General features: G+C 37.9%; 1 protein-coding gene across 3 annotated transcripts in view; it reads left to right on the plus strand.

Annotated features, from left to right (window-relative positions):
- Positions 1 to 14,202, plus strand: part of SMURF2 (SMAD specific E3 ubiquitin protein ligase 2) — a 67,042-nt gene that overhangs the window by 47,651 nt on the left and 5,189 nt on the right. For 2 of the 3 annotated variants that reach the window (XM_086762589.1, XM_086762590.1), the window contains 8 exons: positions 2,493 to 2,651; positions 6,900 to 7,110; positions 8,701 to 8,804; positions 9,934 to 10,048; positions 10,469 to 10,647; positions 11,115 to 11,252; positions 11,498 to 11,618; positions 13,058 to 13,259. In XM_086762589.1, coding sequence (XP_086618715.1) covers positions 2,493 to 2,651; positions 6,900 to 7,110; positions 8,701 to 8,804; positions 9,934 to 10,048; positions 10,469 to 10,647; positions 11,115 to 11,252; positions 11,498 to 11,618; positions 13,058 to 13,259 — 1,229 coding nt within the window. Of the gene's footprint in view, positions 1 to 2,492; positions 2,652 to 6,899; positions 7,111 to 8,700; positions 8,805 to 9,933; positions 10,049 to 10,468; positions 10,648 to 11,114; positions 11,253 to 11,444; positions 11,619 to 13,057; positions 13,260 to 14,202 lie in introns of those variants that run through there. The other variant, XR_015260575.1, reaches the window with a different exon arrangement.

The following is a 14,202-nucleotide window of genomic DNA, read 5'->3' on the forward strand; positions in this document are numbered from 1 at the left end:
TAACTGCTCCTAGGTTTTGCATATGAATTATAGCTATTTCCAGATTCTAATACTCTGCAAAATAATTAAACAAAAAGTAGTATCAGAGCACTTCCAAGAATTTAGATTTGTTGAGATACTTCAGTGAAAACTGGGTTGGTTTTGTTTTTTAATTCAGGCTCTGGAAGTTAATGAGACCTGAGAAACTGGCAACATATATTTATGAAAAACAACCTTTGTGACAAATAAGCTAGACAAATGTGATCATTTTTGATGGAGGAGCAGACCAAGGGGAAAACCTGGAAAATCTACTGGATGCCTTTTGTATATTTAGACACACTGTTTGTGTCATCGAATGAGCTTAAATGTACTTGTCTGTGAGAATCATTGTCCCATGTTCAGGCTATTGAATGTAAATTACTAAAGGAATGGGAAACTTGGTACATTTTGAAGAAACTAAGTGGAGACACTGGGTCATAAAAAAACCTGGAAGCTGAAATTGTGAGCTGGTTTTGAAGTGCCAGGACACTGGGTATTTTTTAAAAAGAGGCAACAATTCTTTTTCCATTTGACAATAGTAGCAAACATCTGAAAGTGCACAAGCTTTTTTACAGCAGATTTCCTGTTACAGAGCAGAAATGAGTATTTATTTTCTTTATAATACTCTTAACACAGATACTTCTAGACAAATCATACATGCTTTCAAGCATATCATTAACAGTGTATAAATGGGAAAAAAATTGAGGGAGAGGACCAAGCAGGTAGAGAAGCTGAGAGAGACTCATGATTGAAATGCTCAAAAGTGCAACTATCTCAACGCTTTGATAATTCAGGTTTATATTCTCCATTTTAGTTTAGCATCCTTATTTACGTGATACATGTACATATTGTACATGTGATTATTTCTGATGTGTTTGGAAGAAAAGAAGGATAACAGGGATGTTATTGTTAGTTTCTGATTGTTCTTAAAAAAAAAAAAAAAATCCTCTTGAAAATGACAGACTCCTAAAGTCCATGGATGGTGGTGTAAAACTGTGTGTGTAGTTTGAACTTGGCAGCCAGCGTTGGCGTTTGAGAACTGTAGCAACTTGGTCAGTTGCTGCTGGTGTTCATTTCCATGGAAATGGATTTTTGGATATCCCGGCAAGGATAAAGTGCCTCATGGCCATAACTTCACTGCATTTTCCAGTGATTCTTTTTTAGTTTTACTTTTTTATTACTACTCTTGTGTTACAAGAATATACCCTGCTTTCATGCATTGTCTGTATACTTGAGGGTGGGATACAGCTGGTATTGTGCATTAGGAAGTCTTTGCTCCCATGACTTGTGTGTTATACAAAGCTAGATTCTCTAAAAAATACGTTAAGATCTAATCCTTAAGTTTGCACTGTAATAGTTTGGTACGAAATCTAAGTTAGCACAGCTCTTAGGTGTGGCAGCTGAAACTGCACAAGTGTCTCTGAGAACATTTGGCTGTTTACACGAGGATAGAGTTTATGTCATTTCTAAGAAATACTGTATTTTTATGCTAATATGCCACAGTTGTTCAGTTAATAAGCCCTACAGTTCAGCAGCAGTGTCTATGTGGGTAATATCAGCAGTTCAATCCTGGAGCCTTGTATTTCCATTAGTGGCTTCTCAGCCTTTTAAGAGTCCCTGCAGATGACATCTTTTCAGCCATTCTGCCCCACGGCTCTTTCCTCCCCTCAACTCATATCGTACTGGGAGATATGAAGACTTGCACCTTTTAAAAAGAGCCGCACTTGACAGCATGAGGTATCTGAAGTGTGAATTATATCCATGAAAAATTAGTAAGCGTACATTTTTGAAGACTACTATTTGTTTTCAGTGAACCTCCGGAACAAATCCACATCTTCCTAATTTCAGCAGAGTTTTCTTGAGACCCATTAAGCTATCTCTGCATTGCTCAGTGCAGAGCTGAGTCATTGTTCCTACAATATTTTGTTTGAAATATTTTGTTAGAGAGCTGTTTGCTTCCCACTTGGGAAGCACTTGGGGTTTTGGGGCAAAACCACCTGTGGCATACATGCATATCCCATGCATAATTCTTCATGGAAAGTATAACTCCTTAGAAATATAGTTTTGTTTTGTAGGAGGTTTTTAAAGTGTGATTCAGAGTTCCTTACGTGACTAATGTTATTTTAAAAATGTTTTCTGTCAGAATTGGTGTAGAACTGCAATTCCATTTTGGCAAATATGGCAACGGTCTTTATTTTTGTTTTAAGCCTGTATTAATTTAACATCTGAAGTTAGTTTGTAAAAATGAGGGTTATTTGATAAGAATTTTTTTTTCCCCCAGGGCATGTGTTCTGGGGTGTGTGTTTTTTCTTCAGTGGGCTTGCACCTTGGGAGTAGAGATTCCAGCTGAACAGATCAAGTTTCTGAAACAATACATTTTCTCAGACTTCATGGAATTGTTCTGTTACATTTACGCTTGTTTGGCTCGGAGGCCAAATGCTGAGGTATTTTTCATTTTATATTTGTTTTCACAGGGATCTTAGCAACATCAATTGTGAAGAGCTTGGTCCACTGCCTCCTGGATGGGAGATCCGAAATACGGCAACAGGCAGAGTTTATTTTGTTGACCATAACAACAGGACAACGCAGTTTACAGATCCACGGCTATCTGCTAACTTGCATTTAGTCTTAAAGTGAGTCTGAAGTCTCTGGCACATATTGAGTGCCACAGAGGAAAGAAAGTGACTCTTGGGGGCTGCTAGATTTTTATATCAAGATGTATTCTGCCATTCAGTAGTATTTAAAGTATAGTAGCAGTGTCCTTTAACACACTACCAAGGTACTCTGTTACATAGCAAAGAGGACGGGTTTGATTGTTCTTGGGGGAAAAAACAAATCTCTAGCAGCATTTAGGCAGGAATGTGGCGATTGAGATGCGGGGAGCGGGGGCCAGCAGGGGTGGAAGCAAGTGCTGTCTGGTGGAAAAGATTGACCCGTAGAATTCTTTTCTAACAGCAAGAGAGACACTTTCTTTCCTTTTCTTTGTATGTCATGCTACTTTAAGTTATGGAGAACTTGTCTTAAAATACTAGGTTGCATTCAGTAGCCAGTGGTGTGAAACACTAATGAGTTATGCAAAGGTGCATGAGCGTACAACTATTCTCCCGGAATAAAGGAGAAATAATGCAGTTCCTACCTTCAGTTTTAGAGTAAGACGAGTTGAGGTGTTCTCAAAATAAGACCTCGATAATTTAACTCAGATTTTTTACAAAAAGAATGAAATAAAATAGGAACCATATTTTTCTGCCCAAATGTTTTGATACCACATTTTCGTATTGCACTTTTAAAAACAGAAGGGGAAACTCCAGAAGAATTCTGGCTCTTGTTTTTATTCCCTAGGCACTCATTTCACACTGGAGGGTTTTGTACTAAAAATGGAAACCAAAAAGCAAACAAAAGTTTCTTTTTTTTTTTTTTTTTTCTTTTTATGTAGACATGGCTATCAGTTTATCCTATCTGGGAATTTGACTCTGTTGTTTCTCCTACTAACACCTTTTAATACTCTTGGGAAACACCTGTAAAGTATTGAGGAGGTGTTAAGTGGAAGAAATAATGAAGAGTTGGTTAGATAGAAAGCCATGCAGCCCTGGGCAAGGAGTAAGTAGGAGGAATAGTCTTTCTAAGGAAGTGAATCATTGGGAAGAAAAGCTGAAGGAAAGAATAATGAGAATAAGCACTGAGAAGACAAAACCAAGGAATGGAAAGTAATATCCAGGAGGTCAACATATCTTTTTGTGTAATACATAAAAGCTGACTAGCCTGTGTCTGCCCAATATACATTTGAACTTAACACCTCAAGAGGGAGAAGAGTCCAAAGACTGGCAAACATGTATTTTGTTTAGAGAAATAATTGGTTTTTTCCATGTACATAACAAATTTAATAAGCTCCCATCATCCAGATGGTTTTTGTTTTTTTAAAAAACTTAAAGAAATCACTACTAATTTTAGCTGAATTTAGATTGATAGTTTCAAATGAACATGATCTTGAAAAAACTTAACAGTGGAGGAGCATGTTCATGTTTGAAACACAGATAAGTTCATTAAATGAATTCAGATTTAGATATTTCACCCAAATAAAAAGTTCAGACCCTCTTAGCTCTAACAGCGCAGTTCTTAAACAGTAGAAAAATCAATTAACTGCACTATATTTGAAAAACTATCTTTCACACGTTGGTTTATTTTTAAACGGCAGTAGGGTCATAGTGGCTAGGTCTATGTGTATGGTGGAAGACAAACACGTAGATAGCTTTTTATCTGGAAAATCCAATTTGACCTTCAAGTTCCAGAATCACAGAACCATTTCGCATTTCTTTAAACTTAAAGTACTGCTAAGCACACTTGCTTAAGTTTTTCATTTGTACATCTGTCTTTCATTAGGGAAGGATTTAAAAAATTCAACCAACAGTGTCATCAGCGAAGTCTGCTGCCTGATAAATCTTTTCTGGTGTTTATTCCTTTAGTGCACCAAACAGGATATGTGAAAGCTTCTCTTACCCTCACCCCGCCCCCCACCTTAACCACACATCCTTATTTGTTCTCTTGGGGAAAAATAAATTAAAAAAAAAGAAAAAAGAAAAGTAGTTTCCCTTAGGCCTATCATTTTGTAAATTATCTGAGAAATAAGTTTAGTATTTGGGTGGGATGGGTGTTATAGTTTTAGGCTCAAAGGCATAATAAAAAGTTTGCTCTCGGTGATACTGAGGTTTCTGTCGAGCTGAGTAAAGCAGTTTGTTCTTCCAGGGATGACATTATAAGTTATGAAAATAACCAAACTTGTTACCCAGTTCTGTTTTAAAATATTGGCCAAGAGTTCGTGATAGGTTTTGATAGTTATGGCACCTGAAAAGTGCCTAGCTGTATCCTTAAAGCACGGTACAAAACGCAGGATAGTCACTCAGCTGTGAAAACAAACTAAGGAATTAGATGTAATTACTTTAAGCACTACAGATTGTTTAGCTAATACTGCATTGATTATTTTTAGTCTAATATGGAGGATGGCATTTCATTTTTCTCCTAGTACTGCCTTATTTTAGATTGGTTTAATTTGATGCATAGATCTTAAGTTCATGCTCGTTGTAGAGATGACATTTTCGTTAAGACCGACATTGACTGGCTTTTTGTTTAGGGAACTGTGTCTTTTCTCCTATTAAAGGTTTTATGAACATATGCTCACTTTATATCATAGTGACCTTCTCTGGTAGGCATATACAAGGAATATTTTGCATGCTTGTCTTTACGGAATTATAAAGTTCAGAAGATAGAACAATTAATTTAATTTGTATATCAAGTAAATACAGTTTAAGTGAGATTTGTACTTAAAATTGATCACAAGTGAAAAGAAAGTACCGTGCATGTGGCACAAACGACGTGAGAGCCGTGTTCTGGAACCACATTGTGTGTGTGTCTCTAAGTTATTGTAACGACTTGGTTTCTCAGGACTGACTTAAATGAAGTCTTATTGGAAAACCCATGTGATCAGCTTAAGAATAAAGTTAAAGAAACAACAGAAACAAGCAACAAAACAGTGAAACTAACAAAATTGATTGAGCTAACGTCTGAAGTTCTGCATCATAGGGCATAGTAACAAAGTAGGATTTCTGTGCGTTACTCGCTCCTTAGAGCCCAGGAGGAAAGAGGTATTACTGTTACTATTAAGCTTTGAGTTATTGCTGAAGTGATCTACAGTGTGTGCCACTGCAGAGGTTTCTAAATGTTAGGCTTGTAAGACTACTGATAAGCATTTCCTGGTCACCTGGTAGTGGTTTCCCTTGAGGGTGGTTTGTGCTAAATTGTTTTTTTGGGGAAGACCCCCACCCATTTTTTAATTGCCAGTTCTGAATGTTCCTGTGGTGAAAGCCTGCTGGAGATGAACTTGAGTTGGCCAGGTGAGCCTTCTGGTAGACCTTGTTGCAAAACAGACAACAAGCTGAAATTTGAAAATATATTAAAATTGTGTTTGGTTCCATCTAATATTTTTGGTCTTTGATGTTGAAAAACCACAATTTACTAACATTCCACTGGAAAACATTCTGAAGTGTAACCTTTCTTATTTATCTAGTAAATTTATGGTATTCTCGTGTTCCTCACAGAGATACTCTTCTCATGGTTTAGGTAAAACATAGCTTTTATCCTGTGTTGTTTGGAAATTCTATACTAAAAGCTATAAAAATACCCACTTACTGTGTACAAGAAACAACACGAGAGAGGACATCTCTGTACATGCTTAATTTACTTTTCCTAGTAAGAAGTTAGATTTACAAAATCTCTTAGAATTGCTAGTAAAAATACTTGTTTATCTGTGCCAATTAGTTACATGTGAACTCCCACATTCCTGTGGTCCAGACTAGGCCAGGTACAAGGGACAAGGTCCTTGCCAGGCTGCCAGTACAAACATCTTTTTGTAAGCTTACTCTTTTTTCAGCAAGCCATTTAAAACAGACTCTGGTATTGACTGTAGATTAGAGGCATAGTGTTTGGCAGATCCCTGAATTCTAAAATGGAGGAAGGCAAAACACGCAAAGGAAATATGGAAATGGTATCTGAGAAATTCAGTGTCAGCAGCTTAGTAGTAAAATTGTGTGGGTAATACCTTATTATATAGTGCTGTAACCTTTTACATACTTTGTAGAGCAGTACTAATCGAAATAACAAACCCTAAAAACAACTGATAGTTGCCAAGAAAGACAGAAGCATATGTCTTTAGTCAGGATAAAATCTCTGAATTTATTTTTGACTGGACCTGGACATTTTTAGCGTAATCGCAGTAATAGTCATAGTAAATTGAAAGTAGCTTAGTTATAAAGACTTAACCTTAACAAACATGTGAAGAAAATAGGGGATGTATGACCGGAATATTTGCAAACAGCTGTGTTTGTTTCTAGCCGCCAGAATCAACTCAAAGATCAGCAGCACCAGCAGCAGCAGCAGGTGGTGTCCCTGTGTCAGCTTCCGGATGAGGCCGAGTGTCTGACCGTGCCAAGGTACAAGCGAGACCTAGTGCAGAAACTCAAGATCCTGAGGCAAGAGCTGTCACAGCAGCAACCTCAAGCTGGCCATTGTCGTATTGAAGTCTCCAGGGAAGAGATTTTTGAGGTAATCTGAGAATTTGACCCATTTCGTAACATTGAGGGAAGGGGAGGAGGGTTGTTCATAACTATCTAAAGAAGCCATTCAGTCAGATGGAATCCTGAAGTCTGGAGTTAAAGCTGGAATTTTACCTGTGGCAAATGGGAAGTGGAAGCATTTCAAGGGGATGTTAAGAACTCACAGGGGATGTTGTGTACTCAAAGTAGATGTTTTTACCCTGTAGAGGAGAAGAAAAATGAGCAAAGCTTTCCCTATGGCTGGAAATGTACAGACTTTCAGGAACTGAGGAAGGAGTCCAGGCACTTCATGTGTTTGAAGATGCTGTCTCACTTCTTCCTTGAATATAGGAACACTAATCTCTGTTACAGAGGGAATGTTAAAAACTGAAAATTAAGCAATTATTAGTGATCTTTGATCTACTGTAACTGAAGAAAAATTATTATTGAATAGCTTTCACCTTTGTATTTGGATTACTTAGCATCTATCTTGATTCTCGCTATTTTTTCTTTTTCTAATTCTTCCAGAATCAGACCAATTTTATAAATTGTCTAGGCTTCTGAATGACCAGAGATGCCCACAGTGGGATATCTGCATTTTATTTTGTGACATTATTCAGCAGAATAATTCTGCTGAATTGATTAAACGCAGTTATAATTCATTGGCTTTTTCTGGAAAACAGTCTGTCATCTTGAGAACTTTATCACCCATCCCACCCATCCCTGTTGCATTTTTACCCCACCCACAAACTCGATAGCCCCACTGTGTTGTCACAGTTTTTGCCAGCCACGAAAGATTTGTGTTGATCTTCCCTTTGGAGACAGTCTGCTAAAAAAGAAAGGGAGGAAAGTTTGCTGTACAGCAGTGAAAATTACTGTGTCCTTGTTCTGAAAACTGAGTTGAGTATGTTGGGTCCCAGACACACCAACCTCTTCTGTTCTGCCAAGCCAAAGATTGGGGCACCCATACTGGACATAAATAAAAATGAGGCTTTTTTGTTTCATTCATTTGCTTCATTCCTTTTAAAATATTTCCTAAAAATAGCACTTGTTTTGCCTCTTTCAGCTTTCTTTTTCTGTTTTCTTGATGAAGTCTTACTGATAGAGGAATAATTCTGTACATTTACTGGGATGGCGTTGATGCTTCTGCTCTTAAGATGCTTCCTGAAGGTTTGCACGTGTTACACGCAGAGCAGAAGCTCCACTGTTAATCTTTTCAGACCGTGAAAATTGTGAGCCTTTATGCAAAACAAGAGGAGTTTACTGACTTTGGGGTGGTTTTTTGGTTTTTTTTTTTGTTTTTTTTTTTGTTTTTTTTTTTTTTGTAACTTATGTGAGAAAGAGAGAATGTTCTGATCGCTGTCTACCTCTGGAAATATAAAGGGAAGTGGTTCTTCTCACGTATGTCAAATTTGACAAGTGTTACCAGATTTGTAGAAAACTGTCAGTGATTCGAGAAACTGGTTAACGTCTAGGAAAACAGTATCCTCTTTAATAGTATCCCCTTCAGACTCGGAGTCTGAGACTCCCTTCATTTCTAATAAACAGTAGTAGCTTCTTGTCTGTAAATAGCAGTTAATAAGGTGTTACGTGTTTACAGGAATCCTACAGGCAAGTCATGAAGATGAGGCCAAAAGACCTGTGGAAACGATTAATGATAAAATTCCGTGGGGAGGAAGGCCTTGATTATGGAGGTGTTGCCAGGTAAACAGTCTGTCCTCTGTCGCTTCCCCTGCGCCCCAACCCCACCAGCTACACCTGTGCTTTGAATCCTAAACCAGTCTGGTATCAGCCCTGTTTCTTTTTCCATTTTTCTTATTTGTATTTATTTCTGTAACAGACTGTATGTCAGAAGAATATATTTTCAAATAATCTTTTAAAGGAAAAACTGCATCAAAAAAAGGAACTAAACTATTGGAAATAAATCCAAATGCATGTTACAGATCAAATCAGACATCTATCATGTAAGCCAGACAGGCTTTTGGTATCTATTGAAATTACCTGATTTTTCTTTGGTTAGCAAAGCTTGGGTATCTGAGAGTTTATACCACTGAATCCTTGGCTTTGTGGCGGAACGTTGGTAAAAAATATGCTTTATTGCAAATTGTTCCTGCTGTTTGAAGCAAAATGTTAAAAACTAGCAGTTAGTAGGCAACTAAAGTCTGTCACTAGTCTGAAGTTGTCTTTCACTTGCTTATAAAAAGTGACATTTATTGATTGTATGAAGATATTCCTCACATGTTAAAACAGTCTTAGGAATTGTATTGGCCCATGGCAAAGATGCTGGTTTACTTCCCTGAAATTATTTCCCACCTCTGGCATGTGGGTCAGCTCTCTGAGTGAGTGACTTGACTCATTGAGAAGTATTCATTGTTTGCAGGAAGACCAAGCTAGAAAGTGTTACTGTTTTCCCAGTTCTTAGACCGTTGTTTACTGATTTGTATACATGTAATTAAAACTGTAATTAAATATGTCTGGAGATGGTTTATGTTAAAAGCTTTGACTTGAACATCTCTGTAGTATAGTCAATAGAATACATTGCGTCTTGTCTTAGCGTGTAATGGATGAAGGAGAATCACAGTCAGAAACTCTTTTGGAAATAAATAACCTGGAGAAAAATCTTGGAAAGCTGGGAAATATGTCACTTGTCAAGGGCTGTGCAGTTACTGAGCCAGTAAAAATAATTCTGATGAAATCTAAGCATGTTCAGAGATAACTTTCTTCACGTTTATGTTTAACAGTAAGATGTAAAAAATCATACTACTTTGGAAAGATTATCAGTGTAGGAATGCATTTGTCTAAAGTACACAATAAATTATTTTTTTTTCTTCAGGGAGTGGCTCTACCTACTGTCACATGAAATGTTGAATCCATACTATGGTCTCTTCCAATATTCCCGAGATGATATCTATACGCTGCAAATCAACCCGGACTCTGCAGTCAACCCGGTATGACTGGTAACAGGAGTTTTGTAAATGATTGTTTTGTGACTGGAAATTAAATACATCTGGAGAGTATTCTAGACTTAGGAACCTAATTCTCACATTAGTATTGCTAGAGACTGAATTTGTGCAATAATATGATAATTTCTCTTTAGAACCGATCAAAGAAACTTCTCAAATGCATTCTTAATTTTCCGTAAGATGTTGATTTATGTTTCCTTTGGGAGAAACTAACTTTCTTTTGATTGTTCGTGGTAAGACTTCTGGACTGGAAGCAATGTACTCAATGTGCTGTGTATAAAAAACCAGAAAGCTCTGGATGTTGTGGGTTTTTTTCCCTTTGTATTGAAATTTTATTTCATATTGAGCAGATATAACCTGAAGGTCCTTTTAGCTGAATGACTTAATCTCTTCTTTCAATTCTAGGAACACTTATCATACTTCCATTTTGTTGGCCGGATCATGGGGATGGCTGTATTTCACGGACACTATATTGACGGGGGCTTCACGTTGCCTTTCTATAAGCAGTTGCTGGGGAAGCCAATTACGTTGGATGACATGGAATTGGTTGACCCTGATCTTCATAACAGCTTAGTCTGGATACTGTACGTACTGTGTATTATATTTTGCAACATTGGAATTCTATCTAGTTAACGTGTGATCATGTTCCTAAATCCAGTTGGAAATAAATGAAGTATATTTAGATCTGCTCAGGCAGATTTAAGAAAAATCTTTCTTGCACAATTTCGCTTCTTTAAAGGCTTAACATGCTCAAATAATTTAAATTTGGGGAGCGAGGGGGAGATAAATGACTGCTGAGCTGTAAAGTGCTTAGTTCATATTTTTTAATTTATTTTGTCTATGATTAACAGTAACATTATTAAAGTGTAACATTGAAACTTTGATAATTGTTTTTAAATATGACATGGTAAAATGTATGTTCACCTTTTGCTTCCAAGCAGTAATTGGAAATGCTATTGGAAACCTCGGTTGTGAGGTCTGTCAGATATATTATGGCTGTAGTATATTTGCAGAATATGTTTTCACTGAGTTGCCTATCTCTTTCCGCCAGTGAGAATGATATCACAGGAGTCTTAGACCATACGTTTTGCGTAGAACACAACGCATACGGGGAAATTATTCAACATGAACTGAAACCCAATGGCAAAAGCATCCCTGTAACAGAGGAAAACAAAAAGGAATATGTCAGGTTTGTCAATATCTATTCAAAAGTTTTTTTTATATTTCCTATGGTGGGGAAGAACTATTACTTTGAAGTAACTGACAGTGTTATGTTGATTTTTTTCTAAGTGGTAGTGCAATGGTGGTGATGTGTGTATTCCTGTCAGTGAGGCCATTTTTTTTATTTTTTTTATTTTTTTTTTTGCTGGATAAATTGCAGATTTATTGTATATGAATACATCTTTCACAAAACCAATTTGCACTTGCTTGCAGACTTTATGTAAACTGGCGATTTTTACGAGGAATTGAAGCTCAGTTTCTGGCTCTACAGAAGGGATTTAATGAAGTAATCCCCCAACATCTGCTGAAGACATTTGATGAGAAAGAGTTAGAGGTCAGTCCGCTAGTGTTACGTTATGTCGTCAAGTGTAACAATGAAAGCCTGAGGCATTCTTCTGAGACTGAGTAACATGCGAAGTTGTATCCCCAGTGCTGTAGGGGTTTGCAGGTGCGCTAGTACAAGCAATACAGTTAGCGTAAGAGGTTACCAGGTCACGCTGTCACTGAGCCTGCGCGTAACTTCCACTGAGAGCTATGAGGGTGTTTCTCAAAGCCGACATTTCATAGCAACCGCAGAAGTGGTAGGAGACCCTTTCCTGTATCTGAAAACCCAGGTGAACCTCCTGAGAAGTATCTGCAGTGATCTCGGATTGTTGCAGAGCGTGTTACTTCAGCAGAGGTGGTGGTGCATATTTCTCACAGTGCAGTTTCACCATAGTAAATTCAGTGCTGCCAGGAAAATAGTCTGGCACTGCCTTCCACCTCCCACCGCTTGCTCCCAGCCGTTCCAGCGCAAAGCGCTGCCTTTGGTGTCAGGCAGCTGTGGTTTTGCAGAGCAGGGTTATGCCACACTACATTGGCCTTGTAATTACAGCATAAGGAAAAGTGCTGTCACTGACAAACCTGCTACAAAATGTCAAGATCAGCATCCAAACAATATCCTCTCAAGGCAAATGTCATACAGCCTAAAACTGCGTTAAAACTGGAATCTAACGTACAGTCTGTTAGCTGTGGAGATCAGGTTTTTGCCATGTAAAATGGCCATGAGGTATATTATTCATGCTTTCTTCTGTTCGCCGTGTTAGAGCATCAGAGATTGCTCCTCTTTCCTCCTCAATAATTCTCATTCAGCAATGGTGAGCCAGCCATACTGGTAGCCCAGAATAATTTTGCAGATGCAGAATAAGAAAGGGGAAGGTCCAGTGTTCCTAGTCACAAGAAAATGTCTTCCTAACCCTATCCCTGTTGAGTTTAAACTGATTCATTGTGGATCTCCATTTTGGAAGCGCTGGAAGCTCTTCATCAGGAAAGAAGTCTGATTTGTATTATGTGTATGGTATGACAAGAACAAGATTACTTTTTGGGATCCGGAGTTGGGCCAGCCAAAATACACCTTTAGCTATGCTCCAGGAAGAAATGTAGAGTTCCAAGTGTGAATTATGCATGCGCTTTCACACATGGGTAGAAAATGTGCATCTGTTATTTAATTGACAGGTCAAGACACTTTCACATAAGCTTATGAAATGTTTGAATTTTTTTTTAATATGTTTTTTCAATTTCATTTGAGGCCATTTGAAAATGGATTGTGTACAAAGGTAGGATTAAAAAAATATAAATATTTCTGCATTGCTTAAGATTAGTGAGAGGCTATAATTTGTCTTTGATATAAAGTCCGTCAATTTGTCAAAATCAGTTATTCATCATTTGGCTAGCTCCAAAGATGTTTTTATATTGATCAATGATGAAGTATTTAATTATATTTTAAATTTACAGCTCATCATTTGTGGACTGGGAAAAATTGATGTTAATGACTGGAAGGCAAATACTAGGTTAAAACACTGTACCCCAGACAGCAACATCGTGAAATGGTTCTGGAAAGCTGTGGAGTTCTTTGATGAAGAGAGGAGAGCGCGACTTCTCCAGTTTGTGACCGGCTCATCCAGAGTGCCTCTGCAGGGCTTCAAGGCATTACAAGGTAACATTTCTCCAGAAGGAACTGCAAATGCCTGTGCTGGGAGGAAGCGATAGGACACATCACAGAAACATGAGCTGAAAATCAGGCTGGTTGGCTGTAATGTGGCCTTTTACAAGCGATTTTTAATGGTCTGATGAATAACAATCACAAACAGTATTTTGTGTGTGTTTATTACCTTCAGCTGTAAATGGCTCTTTTGTTTCAATTATACACTTCCTTCTCCGTACAGTTCTGATCAGCAGAGATCTTAGTGGGTTTCTCCTTATTTTTTTTTCTGGAAGCCTGCATTTTAATTTCTGTCTTTTACAAGCCCTCATCACCTGTAGAGCTCTGAGACCAGAGAACACCAATGTGCAGCGTTCTTGCGATTCTGGCAGCAGAGTCACTTGGTCATGCTGACTACTTTTATCATAAGAGAGACATAATCACAGGCAGCCCAGGCATCAGAAACGATCCCCTTAATTACCGACCTGTCTTGGACTTCAGCTGAAGCTCTAGGTCTCTGTTGTGCTGCTCTGTTAACAGGAGTTACCCTATTGTACCTGCTCACAAGACAGGGGGAAACTGCCCGGGGGAAACACTGACCACAAACCATTTCAACAGTAGAAGGCTCCAGCAGAACACAAATGCTCTTGTAACAGCTGCCACGTACAAAAGCCAGTTGCTCTAGAAATCTGTTTCTTCTTCATTATCCCTTCATTATTAGATAGAAGCCCTTGTTTCCTTTTTCCTCCGTTCTTGACGTCTAAAATGTTCAGGTGCATTAGAAGCTCAGGAATATTGCGTTTAAGACCCTGTTACTTTAAGCGAGGTATGGTACTTTAAGTGGTGTTTTAAATAATATTGCAAAGAGTGGAGGGACTTAACTGTGTACCTGTTAACTACCTCAGAATAGTTACAATAGCATGAACCCTAATACCAGTGTGCGTGCTGTTACTGTAGT

Source organism: Chlamydotis macqueenii, chromosome 18, assembly GCF_036417535.1.
Source record: "Chlamydotis macqueenii isolate bChlMac1 chromosome 18, bChlMac1.mat, whole genome shotgun sequence".
In the NCBI taxonomy this organism is placed as follows: domain Eukaryota; kingdom Metazoa; phylum Chordata; class Aves; order Otidiformes; family Otididae; genus Chlamydotis; species Chlamydotis macqueenii.